Source organism: Mustela putorius, unplaced genomic scaffold (genome assembly GCF_011764305.1).
Source record: "Mustela putorius furo isolate JIRA1106 unplaced genomic scaffold, ASM1176430v1.1 tig00000487_pilon_pilon_pilon, whole genome shotgun sequence".
NCBI classification, from domain to species: domain Eukaryota; kingdom Metazoa; phylum Chordata; class Mammalia; order Carnivora; family Mustelidae; genus Mustela; species Mustela putorius.
The window spans coordinates 1,265,172-1,278,864 of NW_025421399.1; the positions used below are offsets into that span (position 1 = coordinate 1,265,172).

A 13,693-nucleotide genomic window follows, 5' to 3' on the forward strand; every position below is an offset into this window, starting at 1 on the left:
CTATGCTGTGTGGCTATGACCGGCACATCCAACATGCACTGGAATCCTTTCTCTATGACATTCAGCCCTCTGAGTCAGGGTCTGTGAATTTTCCCCTCCCAGGTTGCATCCTCTAGGCCAGATCTGATTCTGAAGGGTGGATTTGGAGAAAGCTCAAACTGAGTAGGGTTAACAGTGTGTCTGAAGGGCTAATGCCCTGACAGCAGGGAATGGATCCACACCAAGAGAAGGTTACAGATTCTTGACAGTTAAGACCATGGAGCCAGGCTGCCCAGCTCAGAATCCCAGCTCTGCCACTTACTGAGTACGTGACTTTAGACAAGTCACTCTGTGTTTCTTCATCTCTAAAATGGGGATGATAATAATACCCCACTCCCACACCCACTCCAGGCACATGGGACAGGTTTAAACCAACAGTCCTCTCCCTCTTCCCCACCCTGGTTCTCTCCTGTCCTCTACCACTCAGCCTATGTAACTGCCTTTAGACAATATAATCCAGCACAGATCCTTTTAGAAAAGCGGGTTTATTGGTCGGGCTGCTTACCAGGACACAGCAACATGAGAGGCTCCCAGGAGCCCACAGGAAACTGTAACTGCCCACAACTCAGGCCCCTTCAGCCCATCAGCACCAAGGGACCCTGTCCCACAATCCCCATCCTCCCTCAGCTGAAGCGTCTCCAACCGTTCAGAAGAGAGAAGGGAACCAAAAAGGGGGGTAGGGGTAGGGGTTGGGAGCGGAAAGCAAAGCTTTGTATTATAAAAAAAAAAGTTTGTGTCCCCAGGCTCCCTCCCTCCACCCCTTAAAACTATTAGCTGCAACTATAAAAAGCAAAGCAGGGAAGATAAGGCAGAGGAGATGGGGGAGGAGGAAGCCTTCAATCCTCGTTTTTGGGCTGTGCTTGAAGGGGAAGGGAGTTGTCTTTGCTTCTGACAAGCGGCCTTTACTGGAGAGGAATGGGGGGGGGGGTGTACTGAAGTGTCCTGAGGAGAACCTTTCAGTGCACAACAGGACTGGAAGTAGCATACCCATCATCCCCAATGATTCAGGAGAACCCACAAAGGCAAGGAGGTCTTGAAAGAGATCTTGGCAAGTTTCGCAGTTTTATGATACTAGCTCTAGGGAAGGACCTTGAGAAGAAACTACCAGGAGTGAGCCAAGGCCGGGTTGCTCCATACACTCTCTCCATGTCCCCTCCAGCTCTCAGCTTGGTGGCCTGGCCATGAGCACGTTGCTGTCCTTCCAGTCCGCCTCCCTGCTACCTCCCAGCTCTCTGCAGTCTGGTGCTGCCCCCTTCTGGAACCCTCATATTCTGGATTTGAGAAATGGGCTGCCACAAGGGGCACCATTCAGATCTCAGTCAAGGGACAGGGGTGAGTGAGGCGTACCTCTTTCTCCTCTTTGGATCATCTCTTTCTCACTGTCTTTCCTCCTTATTCTGAAAATTGTCCCGCTGTCCTCTGAGAACCCCACTACCACGGGATTCTTGTCCTGTGTTTCTCAGGCTGCTAATGAGGAGAATTCTCCTCTCTTCACCCATTTCCACTTTCTACTGTTTCCCATTCTCTTCCCAAAGCCAGAGCCATGTGCTGCTGTTGCAGATGCAGAAACATCGTAAATGTTCCCTACATCATCTCCTCCTTCCCCAGGGCTCTGCTTGGCTACAGACTTCCTTGTTAGAACCCTATACAGATACAACAGTGCCAGCCTCTCATTCCAGGGTCACGCTCACTCTGCCCTCTTCCCCCAACTGCCCGAGGTTCTCCTGAAAGCTGCTTTTAAGTCCTTCCAGTATGGGGCCTCCCGTGTGGGCAAGGGTCCTCTTCAGGATTCACTCTTTCTTTTTATGGTAGTTTTAGCTTTCAAGCCTCCAGGGATCAGGATGAGAAACAAGAGCTCAGTGAGCAGGAATGACAGCAGCTGGGTACAAGTGTGAGGTGGAGGTTGGGGGGGGGGCGGGGAAGGCAGCCTACCCCAAAGTGGGGGTGGGGCAGCCACGGAAACGACAACCATTTCCTTTAAGATCCCTGACTTGGACAACCATGACACACATCACTCCCCTCTCCACTCCCACCCAGAATGTGCCCAAACTGGGGCGATCTATGGTGGAGGCTGCCTCCCCCTCCCATCTTAACAGCCGTTAAGACTTGGAGAGGTGCTCCTTGGGCGGTGTTGTCAATTTAGAAACATCTCAGCCCGCGTGGGGCCGAGAGAGAATGCGAAAGAGAAGGGTCCAGAGGGAAAGGCATGGGGAGGGGGCGGGGAATGGCGGGGCAGGGTGGCGCGGCCTCCCGGGCAGAGCCCCGCGTGCGTCCGCTCAGTCGCTGTCGCTCTTGTCCACCAGCACGGCATCCGACTCCTCGGTGATCTCCAGCAGCGTGTGCACGTCGGGGCTGCTCCCGCGCAGCAGGTCGGCCGCCTCGCCGCGCTCCGCGACGCCCTCGTCATCGTCGGCGCCCACCTCCACCATCTCGGTGGCCTTTAGCACCTCCACCTCGCCCTCGCGGATCTTCTTGACGTGGAAGGTGAAGGGCGGCACCTTGTAGACCGCCGTCTTGGAGCGCGCGTACACCACGTGGTCAGGCGTGAAGGACTTGCGCAGCTTATCTCGCGAGGTCTTGAGCTTCTCGCGCCGCTCGGCGGGGACGAGGCGCGTGCCCAGCTTGTTCATGCGCTTCTCGAGCGTGTGCCGCGTCTTCTCCAGGTTCTCCTTGGTCTTGAGGCGGGTCTTCTCCAGGTTCTCGCGGGTGCGCACCTTGGTCTTCTCCATCTTCTCCTTGGAGAAGGCCTTCTTGAAGTCGTCCACGCGCCGCAGGCCGCTGCGCTTGATGCGCTCGGCGCGCGACTCCTCGATGACCTCCTCCACCTCCACCGCCTCGTCGGACGACAGCTCGAGCGCGGCCGTGTCCTCCTCCGGCCGCTCGCCCTCGCCCAGCTCGTCGCCCTCCTTCTCGGGCAGCGCCTCCGCCTCTTTCAGCGACTTGCCGATGCTCACTTTGGCCGGCAGTTTCACCTCGTCCTGAAGGGAGAGCAGAGCGAAGAGGTGAGGGGGCAAAGCGGAGGGCTGGGCGGGGACCTGGGGGACCCTGGACGAACTCGCGGCAGGAGGGTGGGTGGTGATTCGGGGGAGTGCGTGGTAGCTGTGACATCCGCCCGACCCCTTCGCCGGTGTGCCAGTGTCCAGTGAGCTGGACATTGCGTGGGCGCCCGGTAAATTATGTGCTAAATGAACGGTAACTATACAGACCGGGCGAGGAGCGAACGGAGCTTCCGGCTTGTGCAGTCATTGCACTTGAGCTAAATATCTCTGCAGTCCCCAAACCTGTCCTACATCCTGCGTCCACGCATCTTACTACTCCTAACTCAGGGAACACAGTTTAACTTTGGAAATGGGCAGAGCGCCCCCTGGTGCACACTGCTCTAGCTAGACCAAAAAATGCAAAGGGGTTTGAGAAGTCGTTGAGGGGATGGGGGGAGGGAGTGAGCTCACAGCCAGTCAGGCGACCCCCAGGTACGGTAACTTGAAGGCAAGATAAAGGGAGTGTTTCCCAGACTTCAAATAAGTTCAGAACCAGTCTCAGGGAAGGAGAGCTGTGCTGAGCCCATGCGCCCCATCCTTGATCTCCTTAAACTGATTTGTTCCAGCAGCGGTCATTACACCCACGTAGAAATTGAGAGAGGAAAGAGGAAGAAGCTGGCTGGCAGCCAAGAGCATGTTTTCTCCCCAACATGGACAATTATTCTGGTTCTGACTTCCCAGCCTTGGAGTGGAAGGGAGGGATTACTTTTTCCATTGTGATTTTTTTCTCCCCAGACCAGAGCTTAAGGGGCCAGGAATGGGGTAGTGGTCCCAGAGTCCCTGAGCTCTAGAGCTCAGAGCCAGTTCTTCCCTTTGCCTCTGGGAGTACCTAGCACCAGCACTGTCTTCCATTCTGGGAAGATTTTCCAAGGTCCTGACTCTGGGCCAACATTCCAAAATCTCAGGATTACCCTCTACAAGAAGGTAAGGGAGGCTGAGCACAGAAAGGGCAAGAGGGCATATTCAAGAACATAAACATAAACCCAGAACTCTTTGGCTCAGACCCTCTTTAGGGACTTCAGATGAAGGAAGGAGACAGTAGGTTTTCAAGGGGTTTTCTTTTTTTTTTCTTTTTTAAGATTTATTTATTTATTTATTTATTTGACAGAGAGAGAGAGATCACAAGTAGGCAAAGCAGGCAGAGAGAGCAGGGAGCAGGCTCCCTGCTGAGCAGAGAGCCCGATGCGGGGCTGGATCCCAGGACCCTGAGATCACGACCTGAGTTGAAGGCAGAAGCTTAACCCACTGGGCCACCCAGGCACTGCTTCAAAGGGATTTCTGAAGACAATTTCCCAGAATTGTAAAAAACAACAAAAAAACCCATCTGAGAAAAATGAGGCAACATGAATTGACCCCTCTCATAAACACACACACACACACACACACTCAGCACCACATGCTACAGAAATTCCTCCCCCAGCCCCCAACCTCTTTCCTCTTCCCTCCCATCCACATCCCCCCAAGAGTTTCCTGGTTTACACTGAAAACTAGGAACACCCCCTCCCAACTTCCTTCCCTCCCTGTCAATAGCATTAGCAAGGACAAAGACAGAATGCTGGCTCCACCCTTTCTCCCAAACTGGACACCAGTACTGCTGGGCATCGAGCCACCTCAAGCTGTCATTATTTAACTACACCTCCCAGCAGGCAAGGTGATCTGGGCTCAGGGCATTCTGGGACTTGTAGTCTCCGTCTGCCATAGCTGGCTTAGTACTGTCATTCTGCCATCCCTCTCCCTCTTAGCACTCACAGAGGAGTTGAAGGGATTGTTTTCCTTGTCTTGAGTGTAAGAGGATCCCAACCTCTCTTAACATTCCTTATTTCCAGTTGTACCCTTTGGGTTTCCTTTTTACAGTCTTTCTGCCTGCTACTCAAGTCCTCTCTCTTACACACCATTTTAGGACTCTCCATGATCTAAGCTCTCTGCTACCTTTTCATCCGTCACCCAGAATTTACCTGCAACCCCAGTATCAAAAAAATTTCAGCTCTGATCTTCTTCAAAGACTCTCTGACTAAAACCCCACACATGCTCCACCAAAGGATAGTAGAGAACCCCTCCTTTCACTAAACTCAGACAATGTGGATGGGCTAGGGAAGGATTAGGGTGATGGGGGGGAATAGTAAGGAAATAGTCCCAGCTGCTGGAAAACAAATCGACATTGTCCCCCTGCCCCACCCCCAACATCCCTGATGCCTCCCCTTACCACCGCCCCCTCACCCCTGCCCCACCCCATCCCTTAAAGGCTGAGCTGACTGGTTTTCCTGGCCTCTGGCTTCCTAAATTAAAAGTGTTTGCCAGCTGAGCTTGAACGGGGCTAAGGACAGAGTCGCAGACCTCTTGTAGCCAATCCCATCTTCCTAATTCTTGTTGAAAGGTCTCAAATACAACATCAGGGAACAATCCCAGTGAAGGGGGTTTATTCCTGGATTTGGAGGTGTCTCTCCCAGTCCAGAAAGTTATATGAAAATATATTAACACCATTCATTGTAGGTTCCCCCCAGAGTGATAGCTTACACCAGAAGAGCTGCTTTGGTGGAAGATCAGGGGATGGGGGAAGAAATAACTTGACCTAACTCCCTGGACAACGTCCAGTAGACTGGCTCTGCAGAGGGTATACCACTATGATTTTAGCTTTTTTCCTCCATTAATGGATTTTCTCTTTTCTCCCCCTTTCCAAGCCAGGTTTCCCCTATGACTCATAGGCTTGGAGTGCTGTTTTGGGTCCACCCCATCAGCCTGTTGCTACAACAACCACCAACACAATTCCAAAGCACCTCCCCCTACCCTGGGCACAATGGCCAGGGACCCTTGTCCCACCCCTGCTGCCCTGGCAGAGCTCCTCCACCAAAGGAGGGGCCTCAGGGGGTGGCTCTGCTTGTTCTGTTTTCACGCTTTTATTAAAGAAAACCACCACTCCCGACAGGCTTGGTTTCCAGAGTTACCTTTAATGACCAGGTCTGAGCAAAAGCATGCACAGCTTTCCCTCCCCCCAACCAAGCACACACAGTTCTCCAACCCAGGAAGGCACCAGTCCAAGATGGGTTTCAGGAGCCCCAGGGAAACTTCCCGCCCCATCCACTCCACTGCCCAACTCTGCTTTATAAACTGAAGATCCTCTGGTCTAGGAAGAAGATTTTAATATGATTATAATTTAATCGAGCACCTACTATGTGCCTAGTCCTTGGCCAGGCACTTCACATTTGTCAGGGAGAAGGGACAATGTCATATGACTCTTTAAGTAGGAGCCTTTCTTTCCTTTTTTTTCTTTTCTTTAATTTTTTTTTTTTTTTTTAAGTAAGTTCTATATCCAATGTGGGGCTCAACCTCATGACCCTGAGATCAGGAGTCACAGGCTCTACTGACTGAGCCAGCCAGGCACCCCAGGAGACTCTCTGGACTTTACGCTCTGTCCCCAACTACCGCCTGGGACTAGCCAGAGAAGACTCTGGAGAGGGCATTCAGAGACCCAGGATCTGCTCAGAGAGTAAGTTAGAAGAGGGGCAAGACTTGGGGAGAGGTAGAAACGAGGGAAAGTCATAAAATCTCAGGATTGCTGAGGGATTCATGTTGCCCCCAAGAGGGTGGAAATTAATTCTTGAGGGGAGAGGTGAATTTAGGTATCCCAGTAGTTTGTAGTGCCAGAGTCCCAATACATATGTAGATAGATAGTATATCTGTAGCATTAAAATTTCGTGGAGGACGGGACAGTTAGGGAAAATGTTTAAAAGGATTCCTTAGGAGGATGATTTTGGAAAAGGAAAAAAAGTTGGAGGAAACCCTTTTGTGCTATAGGGAAGCCAGAGGATCCAAGCCAGAGCCAGCTAAAATGTCCCCCCTTCCGGCCTCTCCGAGTTGGCAGCTTTTGGGTGCCCCACCCAAGGCAGGATCTGGCAAACATAAGGGATCCCTTTGCAAAACACTTTCTAAAAAAAAAATGGAAAAAATAAGTTTAAATGTTTTCCTCAGCTCCAGGGAGGGGGTGTATGGGGCACAGAACAGACCCCAGGCCTTGGCCTCATGAGGGCCCTCTCCAAAGAAGCTTTGAGCCAAACTGGCCTGTCCCTGAGGAGGAGGCGGAAGGGGAACAGGAAGGAGAATCAGATGCCATGGCACAGTTTCATGCAATTTCATGCAGGGCAGCACGGGCTACAGCTCCAATATGGGGTTTGGAGCGTCTACTATTAAGACAGAAACCCAGAGGTGGGGGAGGGCCCCATCCCTTCGCTTCCCACCCCATTGCACACACCACATTTGCCTGAACTCTGCGTACTGCGAGAGTGTTTTCACCATATCCACCACCAACCCAGGGCTTGAAAGAGGCCTCTCATCCCAGCACTGACCACCACTAAGCAGTGAGCTGGTGGTGGACTGAAGTGACGGCCCATGCCCATTGCGCCATGTCACCCAAGAGACCCTAAGCGCCCCCACCGGCTGTCGGCTTCTCTGGGGTGGGCAGAGACACAGGCTCTGGGTAATAGGGCAGTGTCCTAGGCGTCTGGTCAAAGGGTGGGAGCTCAGGCACTGTCTCAGGCTTCAGGTCAATGGGCTCAGTCTCAGGCAGAAGGTCAAAAGGCACGATCTTGGGTGTGGCCAGGTCAGAGGGTGCTTTCAGCTTCTTCTCGGGCTAAGATGAGGAAAAGGGGTGTAAATGGGGCTTGAGTTGGGTATGGATGCGGTTGAGAGAAAGAGGCCTTAGTGGGCATGCAGAATTGGAGTTGGCCAGTAGGGGGAAGGGAATATGGCATGCATCAGGCTGGAAAGGAACCATATTTTATATGCTGCATCAAGAGGGCCCCGGGGATGAAAGTGTGACAAACCCAGGCCCGTGTTTAATAAACAGTTTAAACAGAGCTCCTCTCTTCTTCCCTCTAGAATCTTCCCCACTCCCATCCTTAGCCTTCTGCCTTCTGCCCCTACCAAGCCATAGTCATGGGATGACGCTGTTGAGGGCTGGAGTGCGGGAGTAAGAGGCTGCTGCAATGTAGAAGGGGCTCTCTAAGCGGTCAGTTACCGACTCTAGCCGGAGAGGCTCTGAGGAGTGAAAAAGAAGGCAAGTAGGCGAACAACTCTACTGTCTTCAGAGTCCTAGTTCTTATTATTTCCCCAGGGCAGGGTGGGCACTGGGTGCCGCCCAGGATAAGGAGAGGTAGAGGCGTGGAAGAGGGACATCCTGGTTGTTTCCCTTTGGCTATGTCCCCACCTCTTGTCTTCCTTGCCACTCCTCCCCCTACACATGCCTGGGATAGCAGACACCAAGATACACAGAGAAATCAGGAACAGCTGGGCTTGCATCCTGGAAGACCTAGCAGCAGCTCCCATTCTTCCTCCTGAGGGGCTGAGCTGCCACTCTTGCCTTGGACCATCATGAGAAGTCAGGGAGAGAGATAAGTTAGGGGCACTACCAGACTCCAGTGACAGCAGTGGTGGGTAAACGCCTGCAGCCACAAAAACACAAAGTAGCAGGTGCCAACCTTCCCTGTGGAGTATAAGGAGAGGGAAGGCCAAGGAGAAAGCCAACATGGTCCTCTCATAGCCAGCTGCGGAGCCTATGCCAGGGGGATACCCATACCGGCCAGGGAGCTCTATGCTTTACTCTCTGTACCCCTCCCTCCTCCCTCACTGTCATTGGTCCTTTGTCATCGGCCATTGCCTCTGCTTCAGTACTAGGAGACTAAGCAACTAATGGCCACCAACCTTAGCTACTCTTAGTAATGTTGATTGCACCCTCACGTGTATACACACATGCACACGCACACATGTACTCAGACAGCAGCCCAAGTGCCAGGATGGTGCAACTGTCTCCCTTAGAGAATGACGGAGCCAGAACAAACCCACTGTTGGAATAATCTCTGCTCTGGTTTCTCCGCAGAGCCCGGGAATGGAGGGAGGAAGTGGGGAGCAGAGAATTTAGCAGAAGAAGGGGTACACCTGGGTTCTAGTCCCAGCTTTGACCCCCCACTGACTTGAGTGACAGTAGGCAAGTAAGTTCCCCTCTTTGGGCCTCCACTTCCCCAGCTATAGAATGAAGGAGCTTAAGCTGATTATCTCTGAAGCATCTTCCAGCTCAAAAAAATCTGTAATGGCAGAATAATGAAACATGCACAATGGTATGCTTCAGTGAAATGGAACAAACCACTACTCATCTCTGAGGTTGGTTGCCTAGCAACAGTATCCTCTCACTTCTCTTTATCAGTAGCTTATTTTGTGTCATTGCATCCCTTTTTGATTTTGACCTTTATAATAGTCAGACTTTAGTTATTTAAAAAAAAAATCAGAGGGAGGAGTATTATTTCCTTTAGTCTTAGGATTACCCCTAATAGTATCCTCCCTGCTTTGGATCCAATGACCAGGAAAATCTCAGGGTTTCAGAGGAAGGATGTGGTAAGCACTCTTTCCATGGCCACTAGGCTCAGGGACTGAGCGGGGCAAGAGCCTCACATTGGAATATTTGGGAACAAAAGTTTGGAGTTCTGGAACAGAGAGCCCTAATTTGCCTTGAGTCCAGTAAAGAGCTGTAGGGGTTAGGCTAGGATTTGGGGAGGAAAAGCCAGCAAGCCCCCATTCCAGCCTTGGTGCCCTTGTTTTTAAAGCCTGAAAGTCCTTAATCTCTTAAATGCTTCCTGGTCATATCATCAAGCACTGGGAGCAGGTCCAAAGGGTCCTTGTGGAGATCATGTCTCATCACAACTGCTCCAGAAAGTGTTTCTTTCCATTTTGGCCCCTTTCCTGCATTCTAAAAGAACACTAGTAATATCCAAATCGTTATCTGGAAGAACCGAATCTTTAATGATCAGTGCCCCTCCCATTTGTGCAGTGCCCACGATCTGCCTGATCTTCCCAGCAGTCAGTTCTCAGTCCACTGACCCTTCGCTACTAGTAGATTTCGTTCTTCTCCTTCACTAGATGTTGCCTAGTTAGGTATCACCCTGATAGGATGGGATGCCAAACTGCTAGTTTTTATTAGGAGATAGGGAAATGCCAGAGGACAGTAATGACTCAGAAGTGGGTTCAAGGTGAGGGCTCTGATATCCTGGGGTGGGAGGTGCTAAATTTCATGGGGGAGCCAGGGGGATCGAATACAAACTTAACCTGTGGAATCATTATGTCTAACAGTTCCTTGAATATGGGGTGAGGCCACACAAGGGATTCTCTTCTTTATCCCCCCCAGGAAAAAGGTATGGGGGGGGCAGGTGGCCTGATCCCACAGCTGGGGCCTTCCTGGCCTTTCATTCTCCCTTCCACCCTGCCCCCACTGCTGCATCATCACCTCCCACATCTGCAGCGGGGAATGCAGTATCCACTCCCCTGTTCCCACTCGGGAAAACTCACATTCTCCCAGGAGGCCTTTCTCCAAATCTCTCTCTCTCTCTCTCTCTCTCTGCCTGGCCACCCAAGCATCCTGCCCCTCAGCCTGACTACCATAAATGCTGCCGCCCCCAATCTTCCCTATTAGGTCTGCCAAGGCGCAGAGCTATTTTTACTTCCTTCTCTTCCCAGGCCTGAAGACCTCAGAAAGGAGCAGCCTCTGCTCTTTCTTTAGCTGCTGAGTACCCCACACCCTCGCCCCTTACCTGGACATCTGCTCTGCATCTCAGGGAAGTGCTGCTTCCCTGAGCCCCACCCCTGTTGCTGGAATCTTTTCCTTGCCTCTGAGCTCCTCTCCAGGTTGGAACAGTGCTACTTATTAGTTAGTTGTCCTGTGGTTTAGAGGCACAGGGTCCCCAGCTTGAGCCATTCTTTCTACCTCCAGGCTGTGATTAGACCCCACCCCCCACCCCCAGAGACACATGACAGACAGATCCCTGCCAGCTGCTGAGCGGGAGTAACAGAGATGCCACTGGCCTCTGCACAGGAGTTTTGCTTCCTAAGGATTCATCCTTCTCTCAGCATCTCTACCTTTGACATAGGTTTACCTCGAGTCTGAGAACTTTCCCACGTTCTATGGTCTGGGATATTTAGAGTGAAGACAGGAACCTATCCAAGCCCTTCGTGGCAACCCTCTAATACACGAGGCTGTGGAGAAAAGAGCTGGCAGCTGTGGTTCCAGACACCTGAGTGTTCTTCCCTTGGTGACACCCCCTTCCTGGGACTTATCATATTTCTTTTAAAATCTCTCTCACATACAGTCTTCCAAGCATTTAGATTAAGTGAAACAGCTCTAGACAAACATTTCTACCAGATAGTGCTATATGGGCTGATGGGGGAACTAGCGCCACTTGGGAGGAGTCTCTGGGCATTGGAGGGAAGGGGACCGTGCCAGTTCTGTATCTGTCCCACCACCATCTCCTTGGATGAGTACAAGTTCACCCATCTCCCTTTGTCTACTGTCCCAAACACTTGTCCTAATCTGCATCTCTCTTAGTTCCTCTTAGAGGCACCCAGTTAAGGACCTCACTGAACCCCAGATGGTTACTCAGAATCCAGCTTGGTGCAGTCAGGGAAACCACAGCTCCCTGACAGGTTCTCTCACCTAGAGGGTGTGGGAAATGTAGCCTTCCTTTTCTTTCCATTCCCTTCTATAGGGAGAGGAAGGGGCTGAGGGAGCATAGACTAACGCCTTCACCCCCGATCTCACCTCCTTGGGGTGAGAACGTCAACCAGGCCAGTGGGAAGAAGACAGCAGGAGAGGCTTGGCAAATTCCCACCCGTCCAAAGATCCCCAAGCCCTCAGCTCAGAGCCTCTTCTAATGTGATTGGGGAGGAGGGAGCGGGGAGGACCAGCAACACTGAGATTTCCAGGTTTATTTGCGGTCAGGATACAAAAATGGCATTTTTATCCGAGCAAAACCGGTAGAGGAGCAAAGGAAGCAACAAGCGGCCTGGGCGGAGCCTGGCGCGTGCCAGCCTCCTCCCGCCTGTCTGCCAGCTGCTCCGCTGTCCCGCAGGCCAGCAGGGTGATTCCTGCGCCTGGATCGTCGGGCCCGGCAGGGACTGTCCGCTTTGCCCCACCAACCCCGCTTGCACTCCTTACGTTGCACCCCCACCTCCCCTCCCCAATCACCCCCCACAACCCCCGCGCCTTCTTCCATCTAGCAGAGAGGGGTCGGGAGCGCTGCCTGCGTCCCCAAGGGCCTGAAAGTGCCCAGAGGCTCGGGGCAGCTCTCAGCCCGAGGACGCGGGAGCTGCCGAGGCCCATGCGGGTCCGGGGGCGTGTGCTGGCGGTCGCTGCCCTCGCTTGGCGCAGCCCCCGCCGATGCGTGCCTGAGCCCTGAATCACCCGCTATATTGGGCGGGCAGGGCCGGAGGCCCCAAACCCGGGCCACGCCGCCAGTGTCCGCTTACAGTGGGCCCACCGGCCGCCACGGACCCCTGGCTTTCCCCAAAACCTCCGCCAAGCAGGAAGACTTCGCACAGCAGAGCTGGGAACAGTCTGCGAGGGGGGACGTCCTCAAGCCCTGCCCCCTAACTTTTTTGCTAGTTTGTTGCCAGAGGGACGGGGCTCCGTGAGAAGGCGTGGGGTGCAAAGCGCGCCCCTCTGCGTGCTCCAGGAATCTGGAGCCCACCCCACCCTGCCCCACCCCACTCCAACATGCTCCCGGAAGGAAGGTGGGTCCCGTGAGCCACCCACGCCAGGCTGGCGGGAGCGCCGCGCGGCGGGCAGGTCCTCCTACCCCAAGCTCCGGAGACCCCGGGCCAGACGCGTCTACCCCGCAGCTCACCTGGTAGATCATGACTTTAAAGTTGCGGCGCCTCAGCAGCTCAGCCTCGTTGACCTCCAGCTTCTTGATCTGGCCGGCCTGGCGCTCCAGGCTGCCGCGCACGGTCTTCACGTTGACGCTGACCTTGCGCACCTTCTCCAGCAACTTGCTCACGGTGTTGCTGGTGGTGGCGTGTGCCTTGCCCAGCTTGCTCAGCTCGCCCTGGATGCTCTGCACGGCACCCTCCATCTCCGCCTGCCGTTCCTCCAGCTGGGCTTGGGTCAGCTGGATCTGGTCGACGGCGCCGATGATTTTGTCCAGAAGGCTCAGCACCAGCACGCCGTTCACCTGGTCCGACTTGATCAGCTCCTCAGAGCCGGCCCCTGACGGCTCCTCCGCCGCTGGCGCCGCCATTGGAGAGGACCCCGGGTCCCCAACATCGGGGTACCCGGGAAGCGGCTGCTCGATGATATGGAGCTGGGTGTCCTCCATGGCTAGCCGGAGCCGTGCGGGGCCGGCCGGGTGGAGCTGGAGCTGAAGCCCAGAAGAGGAGGAAGAGCAGGAGGGGGGAAAGCGAGAAAGAGCGGAGAGCCGAGGAAACTCGAGCCACGTCCGTGCGCACCGGGACGGTGGCCAGAACTGTAGGGCGGGGAATCGGTGAGCTCCCTGGCTCCCGGGCCAAACCCCAGAGTCTCCTCGCCCATTGGCTGGCCCCACCCGAGAAAGGGAGGGACCGGGGCCGAAGGGGAGACCGATGGTGGGGAAGGGGGGCAACCGAGGGGGACCCAAGAGCCGAGGGCCCCACCCTTCCCAGGATGGTTGGAATAGTTGGAGCGGGAGACTAGGGCCTCGGCTGCCAGCGGAGGCCACGCCGCGGGACTGGGGCGGAGGAATGTGAGCTGTAAACCCGGGAAGGGAAACAGGTCCAAGAGTGGGGCTCTCCTTTTCCCTCCTGTGTTTTTTTGCTCACGCACAAAA

General features: G+C 53.9%; 1 protein-coding gene across 1 annotated transcript; it reads right to left on the reverse strand.

The window, feature by feature from the left end:
* Window positions 1-505: 505 nt before the first annotated feature.
* CAVIN1 (caveolae associated protein 1) lies at window positions 506-13,375 on the reverse strand. Its single transcript, XM_004772688.3, has 2 exons — window positions 12,737-13,375; window positions 506-3,017 (listed from the first exon to the last, which is right to left on the reverse strand). The coding sequence occupies exons 1-2, from the start codon at window positions 13,205-13,207 to the stop codon at window positions 2,316-2,318; spliced, it is 1,173 nt and encodes a 390-aa protein (XP_004772745.1). The 5' UTR covers window positions 13,208-13,375; the 3' UTR covers window positions 506-2,315.
* Between the last annotated feature and the right edge of the window lie 318 nt (window positions 13,376-13,693).

What these genes read in the sequence shown, in the direction of transcription:
- CAVIN1 (XM_004772688.3), bottom strand. Translation starts at nt 13,207, where the DNA reads ATGGAGGACACCCAGCTCCATATCATCGAGCAGCCGCTTCCCGGGTAC. An exon ending in TTAAAGTCATGATCTACCAG is followed by an intron (nt 3,018 to 12,736) that starts GTGAGCTGCGGG and finishes CTCTCCCTTCAG; the next exon opens with GACGAGGTGAAACTGCCGGC.